Source organism: Gymnoscopelus braueri, assembly GCF_963280865.1.
Source record: "Gymnoscopelus braueri genome assembly, chromosome: 22".
Classification (NCBI taxonomy): Eukaryota; Metazoa; Chordata; class Actinopteri; order Myctophiformes; family Myctophidae; genus Gymnoscopelus; species Gymnoscopelus braueri.
The window spans coordinates 43,379,672-43,404,107 of record NC_137624.1 but is presented as its reverse complement, the minus strand read 5'-3'; the positions used below and the strand labels follow the sequence as shown (position 1 = coordinate 43,404,107).

At 40.1% G+C, this 24,436-nt stretch overlaps 1 protein-coding gene across 1 annotated transcript; it reads left to right on the top strand.

Moving 5' to 3' along the window:
* Positions 1-3,894: 3,894 nt before the first annotated feature.
* sec14l7 (SEC14-like lipid binding 7) lies at positions 3,895-23,272 on the top strand (the record flags this gene model as incomplete). Its single annotated transcript, XM_080419177.1, has 12 exons — positions 3,895-3,948; positions 5,116-5,191; positions 12,614-12,657; positions 13,425-13,487; positions 16,435-16,623; positions 16,966-17,061; positions 17,840-17,900; positions 18,449-18,532; positions 18,650-18,756; positions 20,424-20,563; positions 21,793-21,962; positions 23,112-23,272. The coding sequence occupies 12 exons, from the start codon at positions 3,895-3,897 to the stop codon at positions 23,246-23,248; spliced, it is 1,221 nt and encodes a 406-aa protein (XP_080275303.1). The 3' UTR covers positions 23,249-23,272.
* Between the last annotated feature and the right edge of the window lie 1,164 nt (positions 23,273-24,436).

Below are 24,436 nucleotides of genomic sequence, written 5' to 3'. Positions count from 1 at the left end.
GGGGTGTACTTTACGGATTGCAGCTTTAAGCCCTACTTTGTCGTATACAGTGATGTCCCGCAAAAATAGCAATGATTTACAAGCTCCAAGATCTGAGCTATTTTTGAACATTTTGACAGGTGGTTTAAAGACCTCACACAGTGAATAGGAGATCTCTTTGCTTTATTCCACACTAGATGTACTGGTCAAAGTGAGGTTTTCATCATCATGTCAGAGCATGGGGTTTGACTGGGGTCTCATCGTCTTTATCTTTAAGCGTTTTGAAGCCGGGTCAGAAAAACCACAACATGTTTCGTGGTGTAGGAGTGAGATAAATACATTAAATCATGCATAAAGCCTGATTTATATTAGGTTGTGCATCAAATCACCCTTATTGTAAGTGTGTCCCCTTGCGCTAATAATCGTTATGTACACTAACAAGAATACTACTGTACTTGTCTATATACATGTGCACGGGGACATTTTGAGCAGCCGCTCAGGATTCTTTACAGTTTTATTTATTTTTGTGTTTTGAGTTTTGTCCTCGTTATCAGGGCTCTGAGTCTGACAGCCTCAGTTAAAGGGTGAGACCACTTTGGTAGAGGCTTGGGTTGTGTAGTCACCTTGCCATGATGTAACTCCAAAGGTGGGCAAGAAATAACAAATAATTGCTCCATTGATTAGAAATTGATAATTCAAAATATGCTCCTCATTGACTTACATTGTACGGTAAAACAGCTCTCAAAGTCACTCTTTTAGCACATAAACGAACGCAAACAAAGTTGATTCAGACAATATAGAACATCACCAAACCCAGTACTGTTTTTTTCTTTTATAAAAATGTCAACTTCCTGTTGATTTTGCCATTTTTAATAAGTAGAAAACCTGGACTGGATCCGCGGATCCGGATCCAGATCTTCAAATAGTAAAATCAACAGGAAGTTGACATTTTTATTAAAAAAATAAACAGTACTGGGTTTTGTGATGCTCTATATTGTCTGAATCAACTATGTTTGGGTTCATTTATGTGCTAAAAGAGTGACTTTGAGAGCTGTTTTACCGTACAATGTAAGTCAATGAGGAGCATATTTTGAATTATCAATTTCTAATCGATGGAGCAATTATTTTTGATTTCTTGCCCACCTTTGGGGTTACATCATGGCAAGGTAACTACACAACCCAAACCTCTACCAAAGTGGTCTTACCCTTTAAGAAACCTGTGTGAGCCTTGAGTCCTGGGTGTGTCATCTCCATGCTGCTCCTTGTTGCATCATCATCAAACAGGTCTGGTACTACAGGATGATGCTTGTCCTTCATCATTCTTTTGGCCTAGTTCTACTCGAGCACCTGCTGTCACATTATTAACCCACTCAATCCGGCAGCTTGTGCCGCGCTATGAGCTTGTATATCTGCTATTTTTGAAAAATATTGAACATTTGTGCAAATCTCTGAATATACAGTGTATATATTATTTTTTTAAAGGGAACATTTGTAACTCAAATCCCTGGAACAAAACATTTTGAGTGGGTTTCAAAGTTACAAGATAAGATAAATAAACATGATCGGTGACAATCTAACATCATGCACTAAATAAAAAACACTTACCAGTTACCACGGGGCGAGCAGAGTGCTGCACACCTTTGCAGGCAGCTGCCTCACTTCAAATCTAGATTTATAAGCATTGCACGTAATTTATGAATTAACCCCATACAATAAACCCATACGCTCGCCGGTCACGCTGGATCCCACTCTGCTCGCTCCATGTCCAATCTGTCAACACCCTCTCTCCCCCTCCCTCAGAAACTGTTTACTGTACATATTTTTCTTTGTGATTACAACTCGTTTATATAATGTTTTTGCACAGTATTGTATATTTGTCTGTCAGTAAATGTTCCTATGAATTGAACACACAGGACCCCCATAGTGCTTTCTTGGGTTCCTTTTAGCATTGTATTTGTATTAAACTGTACTTTCTGTGCTTTTTTCTTGTGCAAACTGTTAATGAAGTATTCAATCAATTCGATCAATCAATCAACCGGAACCCGCTGGTACCACACCCACACACACCTGCAATCAATGACACAAGCAATTAGTCATTTGGGTGTCAATAACACAGACACGCCCCCACATACAGTACACACCAGTAGGAATAAAATACATCATCACACATTAAAACTCCACCCGGTTACAACAGCATCAAAATATTGAAAGAATCTATGAACAGTTTTAGAATAATTGTGACAGTAATTAACACAAATCTTCTCTTATGGGGGTCCCTGTCACAAAACATTTTCAGACGGGGGTCCACGGCCAAATGCTTAAATCAATGTGGGGGTCCTTGACATGACAACTGTTTGAGAAGCACAGATTTAGGCTATTAGTCTCTCAAAGCGCTTTATGACCGCTGAGGTCAGCGGAGGTCGTTAAGGCCAGCTGGAACAATGAGGAACAATGACAATGCATTTTTAGCATTCATTCATTCATTCACTGTAACTTTACATTAACCTTTTACGACATGATGCATTTACAGCTCTATCTCCACAAGATGCTGCCTGTGTCGAGCATACATAATACATGATAGATGAGCAGACAGGATTTGCACATTTTCTCAGCTAAAAATTGCCTTTTTGGAAAAACATATTTGAGCTTGATGTGATATATTTAGTTTAATATAGCCTACTAAAAATCAGTGGTGGGAAAAGTACTCAAATTCTTTACTTAAGTAAAAGTACCAATACTGCAATATAAAAATACTCTGTTACAAGTAAAAGCCCAGAATTCAAAAATTACTTGAGTAAAAGTACAAAAGTATTGGCATCAAAATGTACTTAAAGTACCAAAAGTAAAAGTACAAAATGTTTGAAAATAGCCGATCTACAAGCTCACAACGCGTCGCGAGGTATAAAACAGGGCTAATGCGGTTAATGTATGTTTCATAATATCATAATTTATATCTGAAAAGTAACTAGTAACTCAAGTTTTCAAATAATTGTAGTGGAGTAAAAGTACAATATTTGCCTCTGAGATGTAGTGGAGTAGAAGTAAAAGTACTGAAAATTGGAAATACTAGTAAAGTACAAATACCTCAAAAGTGTACTTAAGTACAGTACTTAAGTAAATGTACTTAGTTACTTTACACGACTGAGCATACATAATACATGATAGATGAGCAGACAGGATTTGCACATTTTCTCAGCTAAAAATGGCCTTTTTGGAAAAACATATTTGAGCTTGATGTGATATATTTAGTTAATATAGCCTACTAAAAATGTATATGGTAAACGTGGTAGTAGGCTACACCGACATGTTATATGAAAAACAGAGGATAGCATATAGGCCTACTTAGGGTGTGTTTGGGAATACCTAACCCTGAATAAAATAATTCACATTTTAATGCTTAAAACCGGGAAATCATCCGTGCCATTTTAGATTTTTTGCGTTGGCTATATTTAAAAAATATCAGATCTACAAGCTCACAGCTGCGAGCTTGTAGATCTGACATTTTTGAACATCTTTCAAAAATCTTTAAAATGTGAAAAGCACTCATTTAGAAAGGGCAGTTTGTAGAATCGGCCTCGGGTCTTAAAGGGTTAAAGAGGACAAAGATCCACAGCCTACAGGTTTGCTCATATGGCCCACTTGGTCGAAGGGCCCAGTTCTTCTCCTGCCTGTTGTCATTCAACAGCCTGAAAGGGGAGGGGCCTCAAGATGGGGGCGTGTTTGTTTACTGAGGAAAAGGGGAGGAGGCTCGAGATGGGGCGTGTTTGGTGTTCTACTGTAGTAGTTTACAGTTGAAGAGTTCATTCATGGTTTATTTACCTCTGTGAGAGTGTGTGTGAGAGTGTGTGTGAGTGTGAGTGTGTGAGTGTGTGACACCTGTTAGTCTCTCACACACTGTCAGTGTCAGCAGCAGAGATGAGTGGACGAGTTGGAGACCTGAGCCCCAAGCAAGAGGAGACTTTAACTGAGGTTTGGTTGGAACTAAATAATCTACTTCATGAAATGCACTGTTTATTTCTGGGCTGCAGAATTCCAGCGGTGGAATAGTAACTAAGTAACATTTACTTACAGTACGTACTGTACTTAAGTACAATTTTGAGGTATTTGTACTTTACTTGAGTATTTCCAATTTCCAATACTTTTACTTCTACTCCACTGCATCTCAGAGGCAAATACTGTACTTTTACTCCACTACAGCTATTTGAAGACTTTAGTTACTAGTTACTTTTCAGATATAAATTATGATATTATGAAACATACGTTTACCACTTTAGCCCTATTTTATACCTAGGCTGTTTGAAAATAGCAGATCTACAAGCTCACAACGCGTCGCAGCGCGACGCGTTGTGAGCTTGTAGATCTGCTATTTTCAAACATTTTAGTACTTTTACTTTTGGTACTTTAAAGGGGAAATCCACCCATTTTCAATATTTAACTATGTCATTAATATAGCATAAAGGAGTTGTGTGGAAATAAGAAAAAAATTAAAAAAAAATTAACATTGCAAAAAAAATTAACATTGCAAAAAAATTAACATTGCAAATTACACTGTGATGACTCATCATGGTGTAATTTGCAATGTTAATTTTTTTGCAATGTTAAATTTTTTTGCAATGTTAATTTTTTTTTAAATTTTTTCTTATTTCCACACAACTCCTTTATGCTATATTAATGACATAGTTAAATATTGAAAATGGGTGGATTTCCCCTTTAAGTACATTTTGATGCCAATACTTTTGTACTTTTACTCAAGTAAATTTAGGATTCTGATCTTTTGCTTGTAACAGAGTATTTCTATATTGCAGTATTGATACTTTTACTTAAGTAAAAAATCAGAGTACTTTTTCCACCACTGCAGAATTCTATAGGCTAATGTTTGAAAACAGAGCTTATAAAGCCTAGAGCTACACAGTTGAGCGATTTGTTGATGGGCTATTTATTTATTGTGCCGATTAAATAGAGTTTTACATAAAGCAGTGGAAGTGGAAAGTCATAGTTCTAAATAGCTCTTGTTTGTTTTCTTGTGTCCTATTATACCAAGGACACGTTATTATTATGATTAATTTTACATTTAGTGTAACATTTCCTCTTCCACGTTATATTCCATTAACCATAAATACATTCTATACTCTTCAGTTTCGGGACAGAATCTGTGACATTCTGCCTGACCTTCCATCTCAACATGATGCCTACCTGCTCCGCTGGCTCAGAGGTGAGTTAATCTGATCTATCATACTGTACCAAAACAATAGTTCATCTGATCTATCATACTGTACCAAAACTATAGTTCATCTGATCTATACTGTACCAAAACAATAGTTTATCTGATCTATCATACTGGACCAAAACAATAGGCTGCTATTAGAAAATCAGCCATCTAGGCTAATCTGTAATTAAAAGTGTTTTGTAGTGTTTTTTTTTGGGGGGGGGGGGTGTTGGAGCCTAGGCCCTACAACCCATTTGTATGGGTCGTGAGTAGGCTAAATATATAGGCCTATATACATTTTGTATGTTTCCGTTTTCTTTTCTTTTTTTATACTTATTTCAAAATATTTTCACAAGAAATATTTTATTCGGGAAAAAATATATGAAAATAAAACAAATCTAAAAAAAGAAATAATGAAAATAGCACATCTACAAGCTCACTATGTGTCACATCGCTACACGTTGTGAGCTTGTAGATCAGCTATTTTCACCATTTTTGAAATAGGGCCTAAGTTCATAATTCATAGTGTGTTTTTGTACGTTTGGTATAGGCTACAAAATTGTCTTTTGGGTCTCAGCTGAAATAGTGTGGGAACCGCTGTTGTGTGTGGTAGTAAGAGGCTATAGCCTATTATGCATTTCTATTTGTTCTGGGTTGACCTATTCTTATGCATTTCTGTGTAGTCTAGGAGGCCTACTTAATTGATTATTGGGGTTTGTTTACAATGGCTTCTCACACATCACCAGCCTCAAACAATTAGTGTTAAACAGAGCTCCAGTATGCCACATTGCAACGTTATATAATACATGTTGGCAAGGCTATAAAGCTTTTTGAAACAAATAGCACGAAATAACCCGCACACCGTCTGCCCTTGCGCAATAAGGACAACTTTATTTAGGTCAATATAATAATAGATAGATAATAGATAATAACAGACCTTTTTGAAAGAAAGAAAAAATAATACTTTAATGACAAAAATATATATTTTTAAAAAAAAATAGACCTCCTTCAGGCTTCTGCTGACAAGTAGCAACACAGATATTATACAAAAACAGGATTCTACAACAACCAACAAATAGCAGAAATCTTTCAAGATTTTGCCGTCACTTTTGGGACAATTAGCAGCATTTTTCCGTCTCAGACTCAGATGAAACTCAGTGTCTAGTGTCACATGTCTAGAAAGCATCGGAACTGGTTCCATTGAGTTGAGAGCCATGCAGGCAGGCAGGCATTTAGAAAAAAGTGCTGTAGTTTCAATATGTTTCAGCATTCTGGCCCCAGGCATAATATGCTCTCTCACACTGGCAGGTATAGCTGTAGGTATCTGAAACATTTTAATTGTTCCATGGTGTCAGTCAACACATGAACATCATTTTCAGAAGTTTAACTATTTGTATACCTTTATACAGTGGTGTAAAGTAACTAAGTACATGTACTCAAGTACTGTACTTAAGTAACATTTTGAGGTATTTTTTACTTTACTAGAGTACTTCCAATTGTCTATACTTTTACTTCTACTCCACTACATCTCAGAGGCAAATATTGTACTTTTACTCCACTACAATTATTTGAATACTTTAGTTACCAGTTACTTTGCGGTTTTAAATTATTATTATTATTATAAAACATACATTAACCACTTTAGCCCTATTTTATACATAGGCTATTTGAAAATAGCCGATTGTGAGCTTGTAGATCGGCTATTTTCAAACATTTTTGTACTTTTACTTTTGATACTTTAAGTACATTTGGATTTTTTTCCCTCACGATCTCTGAATCTGTGCTTGAGAGATTGAAAGTTAAATAAAGGCTTATGAATGTATTTTATTTCATTGTTAGAATAAGCGTGAAATAGCTCTATATTTCCCATCATTGCTATAGAGTGTTTTCTCAGTAACAAGACTCCCTCCCTGTCGCTCCAGCTTTTTAGTAAAACAGAAAATTTTCAGCCTGGGATACCAGATCCATCCAATCAGGAGAGAGAACTCCTACAGCATACAGGATAAACCCATGACATTGGAAGTTATGAAACAAAGAAATTAGCTGACAAAACTGGAAGAGTTTGAAGTGTACAAAATGTAAGCTGAAAATGTATGTTCTGTTTATTAAAGATCAGGACAGACGAGGGGACCGCTGTAGTAATGATCACTATCAGAATACAGAGTACTTCTACTCCACTACATCTCAGAGGCAAATATTGTATTTTTACTCCACTACAATTATTTGAATACTTTAGTTACCAATTACTTTGCAGTTTTAAATTATTACATTGTAAAACATTAACCACTTTAGCCCTATTTTATACCTACTGTAGGCTATTTGAAAATAGCCGATCTACAAGCTCACAAGACCAGAATACAGAGCTTTAAGGTTTTACCCCCAAAACATATACACAATCAAATAATCACTTACAGCATCTTTAAAAGCAAGAAAATATGACATGAGGTTTGGGTCTGTTTTCCTTTCAGTGTACAGTAGGTTAATCTAGGGTGACCATATACTCAGCCCCTCAAACAGGGACCCTTAAATCAATGCGCGCACGTTTGTCGTGCGCATGCGCTCATTCATGCACGTACAGACAACGACTGATTGACAAACATGAATTCAGACATGCAGTGCATTTGTTGATGTTTTCTGATTGGTTAGGTTAGCATGGTTAGGTTAGTTTCATTTCCTAGTGAACATTAAAAACTGGGACATATTAGTGTGTTAGAGATATTTGTCCGGACGCTTAAAAATCGGGACGATCCCGCGGCCAAACCAGGACGTCTGCTCACCCTATGGCAAAAATCCTAGACGTTAGATTGTGGTTCCTTTTCTCTAACCCGTGTTATAATTAACCCACAATGTGCTCAGAGGACCATCAGGTCACAGTTTGTTCCTATTTTCTGCACTTGTTCTGAAAGAAAAACATCCCCCCCCCACCCCATGTGTGCCACCTCAACGACCCCCCCCCCCACCCACACACACACACACACACACACACACACACACACACACACACACACACACACACACACACACACACACACACACACACACACACACACACACACACACACACACACACACACACACACACACACACACACACACACACACACTTTAGCTCTCATTAAACAGATACTGGAACAGACACCAGAAAAGAGCCTTTACACTACCCTTCTTTGTACCTTCATAGTGAGAAGGTTCTGAACAAACACCACCACCTCTTTTACGCTTCATCAGGCGAAAACCTATTTTTGACTATTACTTGTCTAAAATCGACCAAAACAGGGACGCCAGGATGAAAGTTAAGAAGTGTGATCAACCATTTTAAACCATCTAATTCTCTCACACTCACACAGTAGGAGAAGCTAAAGGGTGTTAACTTTCATTACAGTGGAGATGTTTGAAAACGGTGTGGTTTGGTTAGGTTTGTGTCATCCATGGTGTAGGCTTGGGTTCTAGTCACTTTTTGGATGAAGGGTGCAGATCAAAGGTTCTAGTCTGTTGTATAATAAGCAGATAACCAACCATGTTTGAACTGTTCTGTTCCTTTTGGCCGCCCCTCTGCACTCAGGACCATGTTTGCTCAGCCACACAAATAACAACTGAATTCCACTTCAGTTCACTGAGCTTGTTCCACCTCAGATATTTCATGGTGCAGATTAGAAAGCAGTGGTAGAAAGGGTTAGGACTAAGTACATGTACTCAAGTACTGTACTTAAGTACTTTTTTTTTTTACAATTTTATTTGAGTTTTTCCAATTTCCAATACTTTTACTTCTACTCCACTACATCTCAGAGGCAAATATTGTACTTTTACTCCACTACAATTGTTTGACAGCGTTAGTTGCTTTGTAGATTTTGTTTATTATTACAAAACATACATTAACCACTTCAGCCCTACATAGATTTCGGCCAATTGAAAATAGCCGATCTAAGTAGATCTGCTATTTTCAAAAGATTTTTATACATTTGAAAACTCGTAATGGGACATTCTGCATAATGAGTACTTTTACTTTTGTCCAATACTTTTATACTTTTACTCAAGCACATTTAGAATTCTGGACTTTTGTGCTCAGAGTATTTCTACATTGGAGTATTGATACTTTTACTTAAGTAAACATTTGAGTACTTTTCCCACCATTGTTAGAAAGTCGGCCACATGTTGACTTGAGCCATACAGTATCACGTTTCCATAGCGATTTATACTTTCAACTACTTCTCCACTATGTGATTATGTCACCTGTTCAGTTACATAACAGTAGGTGTAAGAAAATACCTTGGAGGTAAATACCAATGTAATCTGTTCAAATGGTACAGTACAGTATATACACTACAGAGTACAGTAAACATACCAGGATAGTTTATTTAAATAATTTGGAGCAGAACTAAATATAATACTGATACTGATGTTGCATGGCTGTAAATACTAAATGCATTTTTTTACTTGGTCTTCATTTTCATAATTAGTAATTGTATGTTATCTTGTGTAATTCTTGCGTATATTACATGCTATAGTTGTAGCTAAGTATTCTATAACACTGGTTCTCAAAGTGGGGTTCAGCCTTCAGGGACCCCTGGGGGTCCTTGAGGTGGTGGTTCCAGTGGGTCCCCAGCAAAACGATTGATAGCTAGGAACCAAATGGACCCTTACCGGTCTGTAACTCTTAACGAGTGTACAAATGGAACCAAATGGACCCTTACGGCCGGGTTGTACACTCTCAGAGTTATGGGGGTCCGTGGTCTAACGCATATCCCCAACTGGGGGTCCTTCAAATTAAAACATTTGAGAACCACTGTTCTATTGATCATGTGTGCTGTTGAGGGGACCCGTGTGAGAGGACATGAGTCTGTTGAGGGGACCCGTGTGAGAGGACATGAGTCTGTTGAGGAGACCCGTTGAGAGGACAGGAGTCTGTTGAGGGGACCCGTGTGAGAGGACAGGAGCCTGTTGAGGAGACCCGTTGAGAGGACAGGAGTCTGTTGAGGGGACCCGTTGAGAGGACATGAGTCTGTTGAGGGGACCCGTGTGAGAGGACATGAGTCTGTTGAGGGGACCTGTGTGAGAGGACATGAGCCTGTTGAGGGGACCCGTGTGAGAGGACATGAGTCTGTTGAGGGGACCCGTGTGAGAGGACATGAGTCTGTTGAGGGGACCTGTGTGAGAGGACAGGAGCCTGTTGAGGGGACCTGTGTGAGAGGACAGGAGTCTGTTGAGGGGACCTGTGTGAGAGGACAGGAGTCTGTTGAGGGGACCTGTGTGAGAGGACATGAGTCTGTTGAGGGGACCTGTGTGAGAGGACATGAGTCTGTTGAGGGGACCTGTGTGAGAGGACATGAGTCTGTTGAGGGGACCTGTGTGAGAGGACATGAGTCTGTTGAGGGGACCTGTGTGAGAGGACATGAGCCTGTTGAGGGGACCCGTGTGAGAGGACATGAGTCTGTTGAGGGGACCTGTGTGAGAGGACAGGAGTCTGTTGAGGGGACCTGTGTGAGAGGACAGGAGTCTGTTGAGGGGACCCGTGTGAGAGGACAGGAGTCTGTTGAGGGGACCTGTGTGAGAGGACATGAGCCTGTTGAGGGGACCCGTGTGAGAGGACATGAGTCTGTTGAGGGGACCTGTGTGAGAGGACAGGAGTCTGTTGAGGGGACCCGTGTGAGAGGACAGGAGTCTGTTGAGGGGACCTGTGTGAGAGGACATGAGTCTGTTGAGGGGACCCGTGTGAGAGGACAGGAGCCTGTTAATGATCAGTGGCGTATTGATTTCTCTGTACCCTGGCCTGAAGGTTTCTAAAGGTTACATCAATAATAGGACCACAGCTTAGTTCAACTGACCTTCAACCTACACTATGTCAATGATTAGCCTCCCTAGAAAAGGACAAACACATGAATCTGTGCCAGGTTCATCAGTATACTATGATGATATAGGGGTAGTAGTAATAATAATAATAATAATAATAATAATAATAATAATAATTGTGTCTCTTTTAGTTGTTGGGGTATATTGTCAACAGTATATTTGCCCAGACTTTATGTAGAATGATAATGATATAAAGTCAATGCAAGCGTCCACATCAGTTTCGCAAAGCGAAAAAGCGTCTTTTAATTATTCGGAACGAGTCCGAATTTTGCGTATATTCGCATATTCGCCGGTGTGTAAGGACCTTAAGTGTTGTGAGTCGGGTGATTAGTACAGCACCAGGGCAGCAATTATGGGGTTAATTATGTGCAGGGGTCATCAATATGTCCGTACACGGACAAATGTGTCCGTGGCAAAGACTTGGTCTCGTTCGTGGCACATTTTTTATTTTATTTTTTACACACCATTATAATGTTCTTATTTTGATCATGAGACCCAATTACTGAATGTCAAGTCTCCAGCTTTTCTTCAGAATATGTATGACTCTAAGTCCACTAGGACATTGGTTCTAAAACAACTACAAAAAGGTACTAGTGGTTCTCAAATGTTTTATTTGCAAAGACCCCCTTAATTAGCTCTCAGAGTTACAGACCTGTTATGGTCATTCAGGGCTATAGCTCTTTGTGTGTTTCTGGTCATATTATTGTCCACTCATTTTGTATGTCTGTGGCAAAAATAGAATATTGACCAAAATGTCCACCACAAGCCAGCATGGAGATGACCCCTGATTATGTGTGTTGCTCAGGGACACTTCGGCACATAGACTGGGTGCACCGGGAGGCCAACCGGCAACCTTCTGGTTCCCAGAGGGACTCTCTCTCTAGTCTAATACCACTCATCTATGACCTCTCCTGACTATTGTCTAAACATGTCTAACCCAATTCAGTTTAGGATTCTATGGCTTCGTTTGTGTCATTACGTTTAGATCAATGCTTTGTCAAGATCCTCTGTGGCACTTTAAGTTTTTGGGCGGTGAAACCGCCCCTATATGTGAGGTTTGGACATCGACATTCGCTGCACTGTGATTGGCCACCATTGTACCCCCCCCCACCTATTGTACCCCCCCAACCCTGCGCTGTGATTGGCCACCATTGTACCCCTCTAACCCTGCACCGTGATTGGCCACCATTGTACCCCCCTAACCCTGCACCGTGATTGGCCACCATTGTACACTATGGTGGCCAATTCAGGACTATTCAGGACTGTGATTGGCTAGTGAACACATGACACATGTGCATAGCCCTATAAATAGGACTATGCACTTAAAAAACACACATTTATGGGTTTTTTTAAGTTAGGGGTGTACAATGGTTGGTCCACAATATTACTTTTCTTTAAGTGAACTTCCATCACTGTGATGACCACTGTGACCACACAATAGTCACTGTGTTATCTTATATTCAGATTCAGAATGACAATAGAAGTAGTAATGATGATGATGATGATTATTATTTGATTTTAAATTATGATTATTACTGCGTGTTCTTTAAATTCTCATCAGGATGTGTCTCTCTTTCCCAGCTCGCAACTTCAATGTTCAGAAATCTGAATCCATGATCAGGAAGGTAAGACATTCATTATTTATGATGTGCTACAGTATGTCAATTATACATAATATGTATATGATTTATAAGGAATTAAAACAGTCATCACTGGTGGTATTATGATACGATATGACAGCCAGGTCCCACTGCATCGTGTCCATTATACAAAGAGTGTATCTCCACATGAGTTGAAGACTATTGGATGTAGTGTAACTCCACCTGTTTATGAAACACAAACACTGAAATAATAATAACCTCAGATAGATAGTTTTAGAGGTTCAAATAATCAGATTTTATTATGCATAATGGCATGGATAGTATTTCCTACAACATTTTTTTGATTTACTTACTTTGAACTGTAACCCATACCATGTGCGTGTGTGTGTGTGTGTGTGTGCGTGTGTGTGTGTGTGTGTGTGTGTGTGTGTGTGTGTGTGTGTGTGTGTGTGTGTGTGTGTGTGTGTGTGTGTGTGTGTGTGTGTGTGTGTGCGTGCGTGCGTGCGTGCGTGCGTGCGTGCGTGCGTGTGTGTGTGTTTAGTTTCTACTCCCCCCTGTTGTGACTGACGGACAGAGTTCTTGTCGTCTTAGTCTGGTCTTCTTTGTCTTGTCCTATGTTTTTTCTCTTGTCTCTTTCTTTTCTCTTTCTTCATACTGCGCCCCGGGCCAGTGTAATAACTGGATGGGGGGCGCACTACAAATCCTCGAACCTGTGAACCTGTGCATCTATATTTGCACTGTTGTGGTGTTGTGGTGTTCTTCTGTGGTTAACATGGTGTTCCTCTCTGCAGCACATGGAGTTCAGGAGACACATGAAAGTGGATTCCCTCCTATCAGACTGGAAGCCTCCAGAGGTACAGTACAGCCTGAGCCTACACCAGTGGTTATCAAACTTTTTCAGGTCAAGGACCCCTAAATGAATGCGGATTTGGCCGTGGACCCACATAGTCCATGAGCCAGAGCCCCAAAATTGAGCAATGATTATCGAAAGAGTGGGCAAAACCAAACCTATATTAAATTGTTCATAGGGTCAATACGAGTAAATAAATATATGATAACCTCTCCACAGGAGTAGCTTTTTCATGGTTATCACACATTTTGTTATTTTCCCCATACGTACATGACAGGTGAAAAAATGACAAAATTTAAAAAAGAGTTATCATAATGAAACTTCCTGAGTTGATTACTTACATGAAGACAATGATTTATCGTATTACACATTTTCTGAAATTGTATATTTAAATATGCAAATTAGGCATTAAGAAAATATGCCCAAATTTGCATAACTTTCCAGAATCAACATTGGAACATTGGACAAAGCCAGAGTCAACATACTAATTTCATTTTGTTAAGATGTTGGAGTCAAAGGTTTTTAACGAGGGAATATTCAATATCTGGCTCAATTTTTAGGCTCTGGCTCATGGACTAAATGCGTAATTTGCATATTTAAATATACAATTTCAGAAAACTTGTAATACGATAAATCATTGTCTTCATGTAAGTAATCAACTCAGGAAGTTTCATTATGATAACTCTTTTTTAAATTTTGTAATTTTTTCACCTGTCATGTACGTATGGGGAAAATAACAAAATGTGTGATAACTATGAAAAAGCTGCTCCTGTGGAAAGGTTATCATATATTTATTTACTCGTATTGACCCTATGAACAATTTAATATAGGTTTGGTTTTGCCCACTCTTTCGATAATGAAATCTTGTCTGGCTCATGGACTAACATCTGAAAAGATTTTCATGTGTGGTGTTAAAAATATGTAAAAAAAATATTCAATCATTTTCAAAGAATATCAAGATTTTTTTGAAAATAGCTGATGATGTAGGGCCCTGGGGGTCCCCGGACCCCACTTTGGGAACCCCTGCATTAGACCACGGACCACTATAACTCTGAGAGTGTACAAATGGAACCAAATGGACCCGTAAGGGTCCATTTGGTTCCATTTGTACACTCTCAGAGTTACAGCAACATAAGGGTCCATTGGGCTAATCAATATGTATAGTAATTCCTGTGACTTGTCTACATCATGTACTCATGTACTGTACTAATACTACAGTACTACAGTACAACTGTGTGTTTATCTCTGCATGCTGCTCTGGTTTACTTTGCATGAGACGGCCGTAGACTGCTGTGCTGTGAGTGGGTAGAGACTAGAGGTCATCTGGGAATCAGAAGGTCACCGGTGTGACGATTTGTCTCACACACAGTCTGTGTGGAAGTGTCCTCGAGCAACACCCGCGTGTTAATCTGAACAGCCATCAGTTGGGTGAAGCTGTAAAAGCAACTCCCCCCCCCCTTTCCTCCAGGGACCAGTAAATATACTCAATTCAATTCAGTTATAGAGCAGAGAACCCATGGTGCCCCCCCCCCTCCCTCCAGCCCAGTGGTGGAAAAAGTATTCACAGTAAAAGTACAAAAGTATTGGTATCAGAATGTACTTGAAGTGCCAAAAGTAGAAAGTACTCATTATGCAGAATGTCCCATTTCACAAGTTTTCCAAAAAAATAATATTTTGATAATAGCAGATCTACAAGCTCACAATGCGTCGCATCGCGACGCATTGTGAGCTTGTAGATCGGCTATTTTCAAATGGCTGAAATGTATATAGGGCTGAAGTGGTTAATGTATGTTTTGTTATAATAATCAAAACCTACAAAGTAACTAGTAACTAAAGTTTTCAAATAATTGTAGTGGAGTAAAAGTATAATATTTGTCTCTGAGATGTAGTGGAGTAGAAGTAAAAATATTGAAAAATGGAAATGCTCCAGTAAAGTAAAAGTACCTCAAAATGGTACTTAAGTACAGTACTTGAGTACATGTACTTAGTTACTTTCCGCCACTGCTCCAGCCCCACCCTGAGGAAGCAGTTTTGTGTCGGGGGGCAAAAGGAAAAACATCCCCTTTCCTGGAAGAAACAAAAACTGCCCTTTTCCTAGAAAACTGTCCCTTTCCTCTTTCCTAGAAGAAACATCAGGCAGAAACAACAGCCATCTGCCTCAACCGTGTCGGGCGGGGCGGGGGGGGGGGGGTAAAGAGAGAGAGTAATAGGAGAGAGAGAGAGAGAGAGAGAGAGAGAGAGATACAAAGCTACAACAACAACTATTATGACAGCGATCACAATTATAGCAGGTATAGCATAATTATAGTCAATTCAACTTAAGGTCTGCACACTCCTAGTCTAAGCTTTATCTGGTCAAAGTTTTTCTGAAGGACTGAGGATTTTACATGTAGATGAAGGGTCCTGGAGATTAAAAAAGAAATAGCAGATCTGCAAGCTCTCAACGCTCGCTTTGCGAGCTTGTGGATCTGCTATTTTCCCACATGACGGAATGCTTTTTAATTGATGAAAAGCTGTGACTTTTTTTGTTTAAACTTTTTTTTAATCTTTTGAAATAACATATTATTTTGTATGTAGGAAACGGAAACAAAGGGGATATTTACTCACGACCCATAAAAATTGGTCCGCGACCCAAACATGGGTCCCGACCCACTGGTTTTGTGAGCTTGTAGATCTGCTATTTTCAAATGGCCGAAATGTATAGGGCTGAAGTGGTTAATGTATGTTTTGTAATAATAATCATACAATCTAGTAACTAAGTAAGTAACTAGTAACTAAAGCTGTCAAATAATCGTAGTGGAGTAAAAGTACAATATTTGCCTCTGAGATGTAGTGGAGTAGAAGTAAAAGTACTGAAACCAATCATACTGGGGGTCCTTGAAATGGAAAAAGGTATCAAATCACTAGTGTACTGCTCTACAATGTGTTGGTGTGATGGTGGTGGTCCTCAGGTCCTGGAGAAGTACCTCTCTGGTGGGCTGTGCGGGTACGACCAGGAGGGCAGTCCCATCTGGTATGATGTCATCGGACCCCTGGACCCCAAAGGTCTGATGCTGTCTGCCTCCAAGCAGGACTTCATGAGGTCCAAGATCAGACACTCAGAGATGCTCTTCAGGGAAACCCAGAGGCAGTCTGACAAGGTTCAGATCTTTATTTATTTATCTATCTATTTATTTATTACCCGTTTCAACATAACTCAACTCAAAGTTTATTAATAAAGCACATTTAAAATGACAGAAGACAGCTAAAGGGCTATACAGGGCAACATAATGAAGCAAGCAAGGGGAAGAGATCTGCCTGACAACAACAATATGTACGTTAAGGTGTTTATTAACCCTTTGTTGATCCTCTGTCTAACGTTGGTGTGTGATGTGTCTGTCTGTCTGTCTGTCTGTCTGTCTGTCTGTCTGTCTGTCTGTCTGTCTGTCTGTCTGTCTGTCTGTCTGTCTGTCTGTCTGTCTGTCTGTCTGTCTGTCTGTCAGCTGGGTAAAAACATTGATGCCATCACCCTGATCTATGACTGTGAAGGCCTGGGCATGAAACACATGTGGAAACCTGCCATAGAGGCCTATGGAGAGGTAGGTTACTACGCACGCACTACACACACACACACGCGCACACGCACGCACGCACGCACGCACGCACGCACGCACGCACGCACGCACGCACGCACGCACGCACGCACGCACGCACGACACACGCACTACACACACACACGCACGCACTACACACACGCACGCACGCACGCACGCACGCACGCACGCACGCACGCACGCACGCACGCACGCACGCACTACACACACACACACACGCACGCACGCACGCACGCACACACGTCTTATTAGAATGGAGAGGTTACTACCATGCACATGGTACCATACTACCATGTTAAAAGCACTATGTTGTGATAGTAATCATTACTATAGAGTGTTTGTTCAGTAACAGTGTTAAATAGCTCTATATTGTGATATTAATAATTGCTATAGAGTGTTTGTTCAGTGACAAGAGTCTCTCTGTCGCTACAGCTCTTTAATAAATAGAAAATACATTTTCAAGTGGGTGACAAAATTCCAGCCAATCAGGAGAGAGTACCCCACAAGCGGTGTCTCTTTGAGTCTCTTACCGGAGACTCTGCCGGTCATCAAAGTATTGGCTCAGGAATGCGACAAAAACTAAAAAAAATATCCATGTATTCAAAGGCTTCATGGGGTGGGTAATTAATAAGTTGTGTTTTGGGTGAACTACTCCTTTAACTTTGAGGTGCCCACTCTTCCTTAGTGCCCACTCTTCCTGTATCCTTAGAAAGTAGCTCAGATGATGATGTAAAACCTCCACATCTCTCTTCTGATCGGACAGATTCTAACCATGTTTGAAGACAACTACCCCGAGGGACTGAAGAGGCTGTTTCTGATCAAAGGTGTGTGTGTGTGTGTGTGTGTGTGTGTGTGTGTGTGTGTGTGTGTGTGTGTGTGTGTGTGTGTGTGTGTGTGTGTGTGTGTGTGTGTGTGTGTGTGTGTGTGTGTGTGTGTGTGTGTGTGTGTGTGTGTGTGTGTGTGTGTGTTAAGAAAAAGGCAAAACATTTGAAAATAGCCGATCCACAAGCTCACAATGTCTCACATTGCAAGGCGTGAGACATTTGCTTGTAGTTCAGCTATTTTCACAATATTTATCTATGAAACCGAGTCAAACTTAAATGTAATGCCTACATTCCAAGTGCTTGTCAGGGTTGGGGGGTCCCCAGTTCAAATAGGATTATTTTGGGAATTCACAGCCTGAAAGCTTTGGGAACCCTTGTCTTAAATCAGTGGCTCTCTAAGTGAGGTCTGGGGTCCTTGGGGGGGGGGGGGGGGTTCCAGGAGGTCCTCTGTAAAATTAGCAACAGTTTGAACATTTAATCTTGACAAATCTGTTATGGAGTTTTTGACAGTTTGCCTCACTTTTATTGTACTTCTGTCTTTGCCTCAGCACCCAAGGTCTTCCCCATAGCCTACAACCTCATCAAACACTTTCTGTGTGAAGAAACGCGACGAAAGATCATCATTCTGGGAGGTAGGCCTACAGTAGGATCACATTTTATCCCTCAACAACAGGACAAAAAAAAAAACACTGAAACATGTTTACAACGATTGCACATTGTATCTTTCCCTCGTGTGTTTTGTTCTATAGGTAACTGGAAAGAAGTGCTACAGAAACATATCGACGCAGACCAGCTTCCTGTGGAGTACGGTGGGACTCGAACGGACCCGGATGGAGACCCTCGCTGCCGAACCATGGTGAGCGGTGTCCCTCCCCGATCTGCAAGCTCCAGCTTGCAGATCGGCCATTTTTTTTTGGCGAGCCGCCGCCATCGCACAACTAACTATGAATCTGGGTCAACCCATTAAGACCTGAAGCTGATTCTACAAAATGTCTTCTAAATCCCAACAGTTTTCTGAAAAACGTATGTTTCTATATCAGTGGTGCTCAAACCTTTTTCATGTCAAGGACCACCAAAATGTATATGTATTTGGCCGCCGACCCCCATCTCAAAATATGTTGTTCTAGGGACCCCCCAGAAGCAAAGATTTGAGTTATAAATGTTCGCTTTAAAATAATATATATTCAAAGATTTGCACATATTTTCACAATCTTTCAAAAATAGCAGATCTACAAGCTCGTAGCGCAGCACTCGGTGCCGCGCTACGAGCTTGTATATCTGCTATTTTTGAATAGCCAAAGTGTAAAATAATGCTTTTTTAGCTCAAATCAAAAATGACACAGATGTGTTCCAGGTCTTAATGGGTTGAGGTACTTTTAATAATTGTAGTGCCTCATTTACCATGCAGTCTTTCAACCTGATTCAATTTACAATTTAGGCATTCATAGATGCTCTTACCCAGAGTGACTTACAATAAGCATGATAAACACATACGTACATCAAATGCAGAGAGACAGTGTCGTGCCTCAGTAAACTATGATCATCATAGGTAGAAACCTAGCTTCAGTCTAAACAATTTACTAATCAAAATAATAATCTGTACATTGAAACTATAGGATACTCGGAAAACAATGATATGTTTCAATAACATGTTATCTAAATTACATTTTAACCGTTGCATAAGTCTGCATGGTTGCCAAGACTTGGTGCTATGGGCTGAGGTGGTGGAGTCTGAAGAGGTGAGTCTTCAGATTCACTTCACTTTGCAAGTTTTTATTTTGATCATTTCACTATGCACAAACAATATGCGCCATTTGCATAAAACAATAATAATAATAAATAAATATGACATAGTTATGACCAAAAAAGGTATAAGCTGAAGCTAAAATAGCTTATTTTGCTTACGCTTTCAACTCTTACATACATGACAAAATAAGGAAAACAATTTCAGTCTAAAAAAAAGTAAAAAACAGAAGAAAAAATACAGAAATACAGAAAACTAATACAGAAAAACAGAAACAAAGGATTTTGCTTCATAATCCAAAATATGTTTAAATAATATAATGCATATCACATGTATTGTTATACATGTAAGTACATGATTCTTTTAATTATAATATTATTATTTTTCTGTTTAATTTTTATTTCATTTTTTGTTTTATTTTATTTAGTATCTTTATTTTTATTTTCTCTGTGCTTCATGATCCATAAAATACGACATAATAATTATAATAATACATGATCATAAAACCTCTCTATACATGTTAATAGTCTTGTTTTTAAACATTTTTTTAAACACATAGATTGAACTACATAACCTTGATTCCCTTTCACAGCAACTCCACAAACTTACCCCTTTCACAGATACACAATGTGTTTTGGTGTTCGTTCTTGCCCAGATTACGAAGGACAATTTGGAGTGAATCTGCAATTCTAGCTGCAATCTTTCTAGTTTCTTGTGGTTACAGATTAAGTATGGCGGCACGGTGCCCAGGTCTTATTATGTTATTCTTGTCGTTACAGATTAAGTATGGCGGCACGGTGCCCAGGTCTTATTATGTCCAGGACTCCATCAACGTCCGGTATGACAGCATTGTGTCCATCAGCCGTGGCTCTGTCTTCCAGCTGGAGTATGACGTGGACAGGCCCGGCAGCATTCTCAGGTAAATACCTCTGCTCGCCGTCACTGCTCACTGTTCCATCTGATGGCTGATAAAGGTCCCAATGGGACCCACATCATGTGGGCCACATGACACTAGCCTGGTAAACCCTCTCTCCGAAATCTCATTTGTAATTTATTTCAGGAGTGAGTCTGGCATGATCGCACATTCGGCAATTTGGCTGTGGGCTGGAGTTGGGCGGGAGTAATACCGTTGACTGACAACCCCTTCAGCCAATCAGCAGTGTTCCCCTTCAACCAGTGCATTTTTACCACCTCCAGACTAATGTGACGCAACGGGACTTTTGAGACGGCCATGCCCAAAATAGGTTGCCTTATTCGGATACATGCGTGTCACTGCCCGCCCCTGCCGGTTCTCTGAATTTTTATTTTTAAATAGGCTCAACTAAATTCTATCCAAACGATATCTTAAGTAAATTCCGTGCCTCAAAATAGAAGTTTGAGAGCGTTTTGAAGTTTAAAAGAGAGTAGAAAACACTGCGGTCAAAAAAGATGGCTGCCGTTCGTTTTTTGTCGGCTGCACTCAGGCTGCACTCGGCTCCATTCGGGCTCACTCGAACTCGCCACCTGATTGGCCAACTTTCGCTGTCAATCACAGCGACGACGCTGATAGGCTCGTCCATTTGGTGAACGGGCTAGAAACGCCCAGACAAGCCTTCAGGCCAGACTCACTCCTGAAATCAAATGCAAATGAGATTTCCGGAGGGAGGGGCTTTACCAGGCTAACATGACACATCATTTAATCCTGTCATTGCTTTTGTGCTATTTTTGTGCTATTTTTGGAAAAATCGGGAAAATGTGTCCAAATCTTTAAATATATATATTTTTTTACGCGAACATTTGTAAAATATGTTGTTCCAGGGATCCCCTGAAGCAAAGATTTGAGTTACAAATCTTTGCTTTAAAAAATATACATATTCAAAGATTTTCACGTTTTTTTCAAAAATTGCGCTATGAGCTTGTAGATCTGCTATTTTTGAATAGCCAAAGAAATCTAAAATGACAGAGATGTGTTCCCGGACAGAATGGGTTAAAAAACATTACTGATACCAGCAATTCCGGTATCGGTACCACGGATAACGACTCAGATACTATATGTACTCTGGCGCACGTCACCGCCATGACAAAATAAAGTATTACGTCAAGCTCCATTCTCTCTCTCTTTCCTCCACATTCTCTCCATTCTCTCTCTCTCTCTCTCTCCTCCCACAGCTGGCAGTTCTCCAGTGACGGGGCGGACATCGGGTTCGGTGTGTACCGGCGGACCGAGCCGGGCGACGGTCAGAAAGTGGCCGACATGTGCCCGGTGCTGCCCGGCGAGCGCTACAACGCGCACCTGGTGCCAGAGGACAGCTCGCTCACGTGCCACGAACCCGGAGTCTGTGAGTACCGTACACGCCAGTGGTCCGGGGACCACCGGTGGTCCTTGAGGGGGTTCCAGGTGGTCCCCAACTTAATGATGGGAGAGTTGGTAACCAAATGGACCCTTTTTTATAGATCTTTAACTCTTGAGAGCGTAAAATGAAACCAAATGGACCCTCACGGGTCCATTTGGTTTCATTTTACGCTCTCAAGAGTTAAATTATTGTTAAACATCTGCATTACTTAATTAAAGAATTGTTATTTTGATCAACGTCGGCCTGTTATCCCTCCTATGGAACCAACATGGAATTGTGGACAAAATCGTTTCCGACGACAACAAAATATTCTAAGTCTTTTCGGTCTGAGAGGCTAAACCTCATCATAACGCTGGTTCCGTGGCTCAAATGCCAAATAAATAATGGACCTTGATATGAAAAAGGGTTGAAAACCATTGCCGTACACAAACAGAGAAGAAAACACTGTGCTGGTTTAGGTCTTTATTTATTTAAGGCAACCCCACTGGATCAGTAATCACCAAGGTTATTAATCTTTAACTAAAACTGTTTTTATTACACAATACTTTATCTGACTTTTTTTTTTATCTCGCCCCGGACAAATACACAATTAAAAAACTAAAACCAGCCCTAAAGCGAATAACATCTAAACTAAGACTAAGGACTTTTCAAAAACTAAACGACAAACGACCAAAAAAGTGGTTAAATCTAAACCGAATTTGAAAACAAAACGTGAAAAGGAAAGTTAAAGTACCTACTAGGGGTCTTCAACATTTTTCAGGCCAAGGACCCCTTAGCTGAGAGAGGGATGAATCAGGGACCCCCTCTATTTTTGAATAAAATTGCGTTGCAGATTAAACACTTTCTTCTTTTTACTTGGTCCGCTCTTTTTTTCCCTCTACACCAAACCTCTTTGCCAAAAGTAGCAGATCTACAAGCTCACAACGCCTCGCGGCGCGAGGCGTTGTGAGCTTGTAGATCTGCTACTTTTGGCTAAAGTTCTCCTCAGAAAAGGGATGCTAGGGTTCAAGTGCAGGCTAATGTAGAAATGTTCATATCACACAAAGATTTGGGCGGACCCCCGCTGTAGCAACTCTGAGGACCCCCTAGAAGTGTGTTGAAGACTCTAACGAAAGTCCTTTTCTCCGTACACAGACGTGGTGTGTTTTGACAACAGCTACAGCTTCCTGCAGTCCAAGAAGGTGAGCTACAACGTGGAGGTTCTGTCTCCGCTGGAGGAGACACTCAGCCAGCGAGGAAGAGGAGACAGGAGGCTCAGTGGTGCGTCCTAGTTTTTTTTTCCGGAAGGCATACGTACGATAATAATCATTCCCTGCACGACATGCGCGCGTATACAGTAAGTATACTGTAGGCTATACGCTCGCGTGTGGTCAATGGATGAAATGGTTAGTAGACGGTATACGCTTTCTTAAAAAAAAAAATCTGCACGGCATACTACGTATATAGCGTAACGCGATAGAACACACCACTGACTGAGGAGGCTCCAATGGAGGAAACGTCCTAAAGGATGATTTGTACTTCTACTTCATTAAGACCTGGAACGCATCTGTGTCACCTTTTCATTTGAGCTAAAAAGCATTATTTTACACTTTGGCTATTCAAAAATAGCAGATATACGAGCTTGTAGATCTGCTATTTTTGAAAAATCGTGAAAATGTGTGCAAATCTTTGAAGATATATATTTTTAAAGCGAACATTTTTAACTCAAATCTTTGCTTATGGGGGTCCCTGGAACAAAATATTTTGAGATGGGGGTCCGCTGCCAAATTCATATAATTTTGGGGATCCTTGACATGAAAAGGTTTGAGAACCACTGATTTTCAGAAAAAAATGTGTGTCGTACGTGGGATTCTAACCTGGGTATGAGAGACCGCTCAACCAACATGCAATTGTCAGATTTGTCACTTGACCAGTGAGATATTGTGCTTGTGAGCTTGAGGCATAACTACGTGTCAACCAGTACAGTACAGTAGGTGTCCTGCCTGACACCAGGGTCTAAATATCTCAATAGAAGAGTAGAGAGACCACCTCCAACCACTGTAGATGTACTAGTTACATTGTATTAACATACTCTACCATACAGTATACAGATGTACTGGTTACATTGTATTAACATACTCTACCATACAGTATACAGATGTACTGGTTACATTGTATTAACATACTCTACCATACAGTATACAGATGTACTGGTTACATTGTATTAACATACTCTACCATACAGTATACAGATGTACTGGTTACATTATATTAACATACTCTACCATACAGTATACAGATGTACTAGTTACATTGTATTAATATACTCTACCATATACAGAGTAATAAGTTCCAGATTGCAGTTTTAATCATTTACATGATCAGTGGTTTCAACAGGAAACATGTTGAATGTATAGCCTTATCAAATAACATTTAATGAACAGTGAATGAACAGTTTAATGAACTTGTATACTTACATA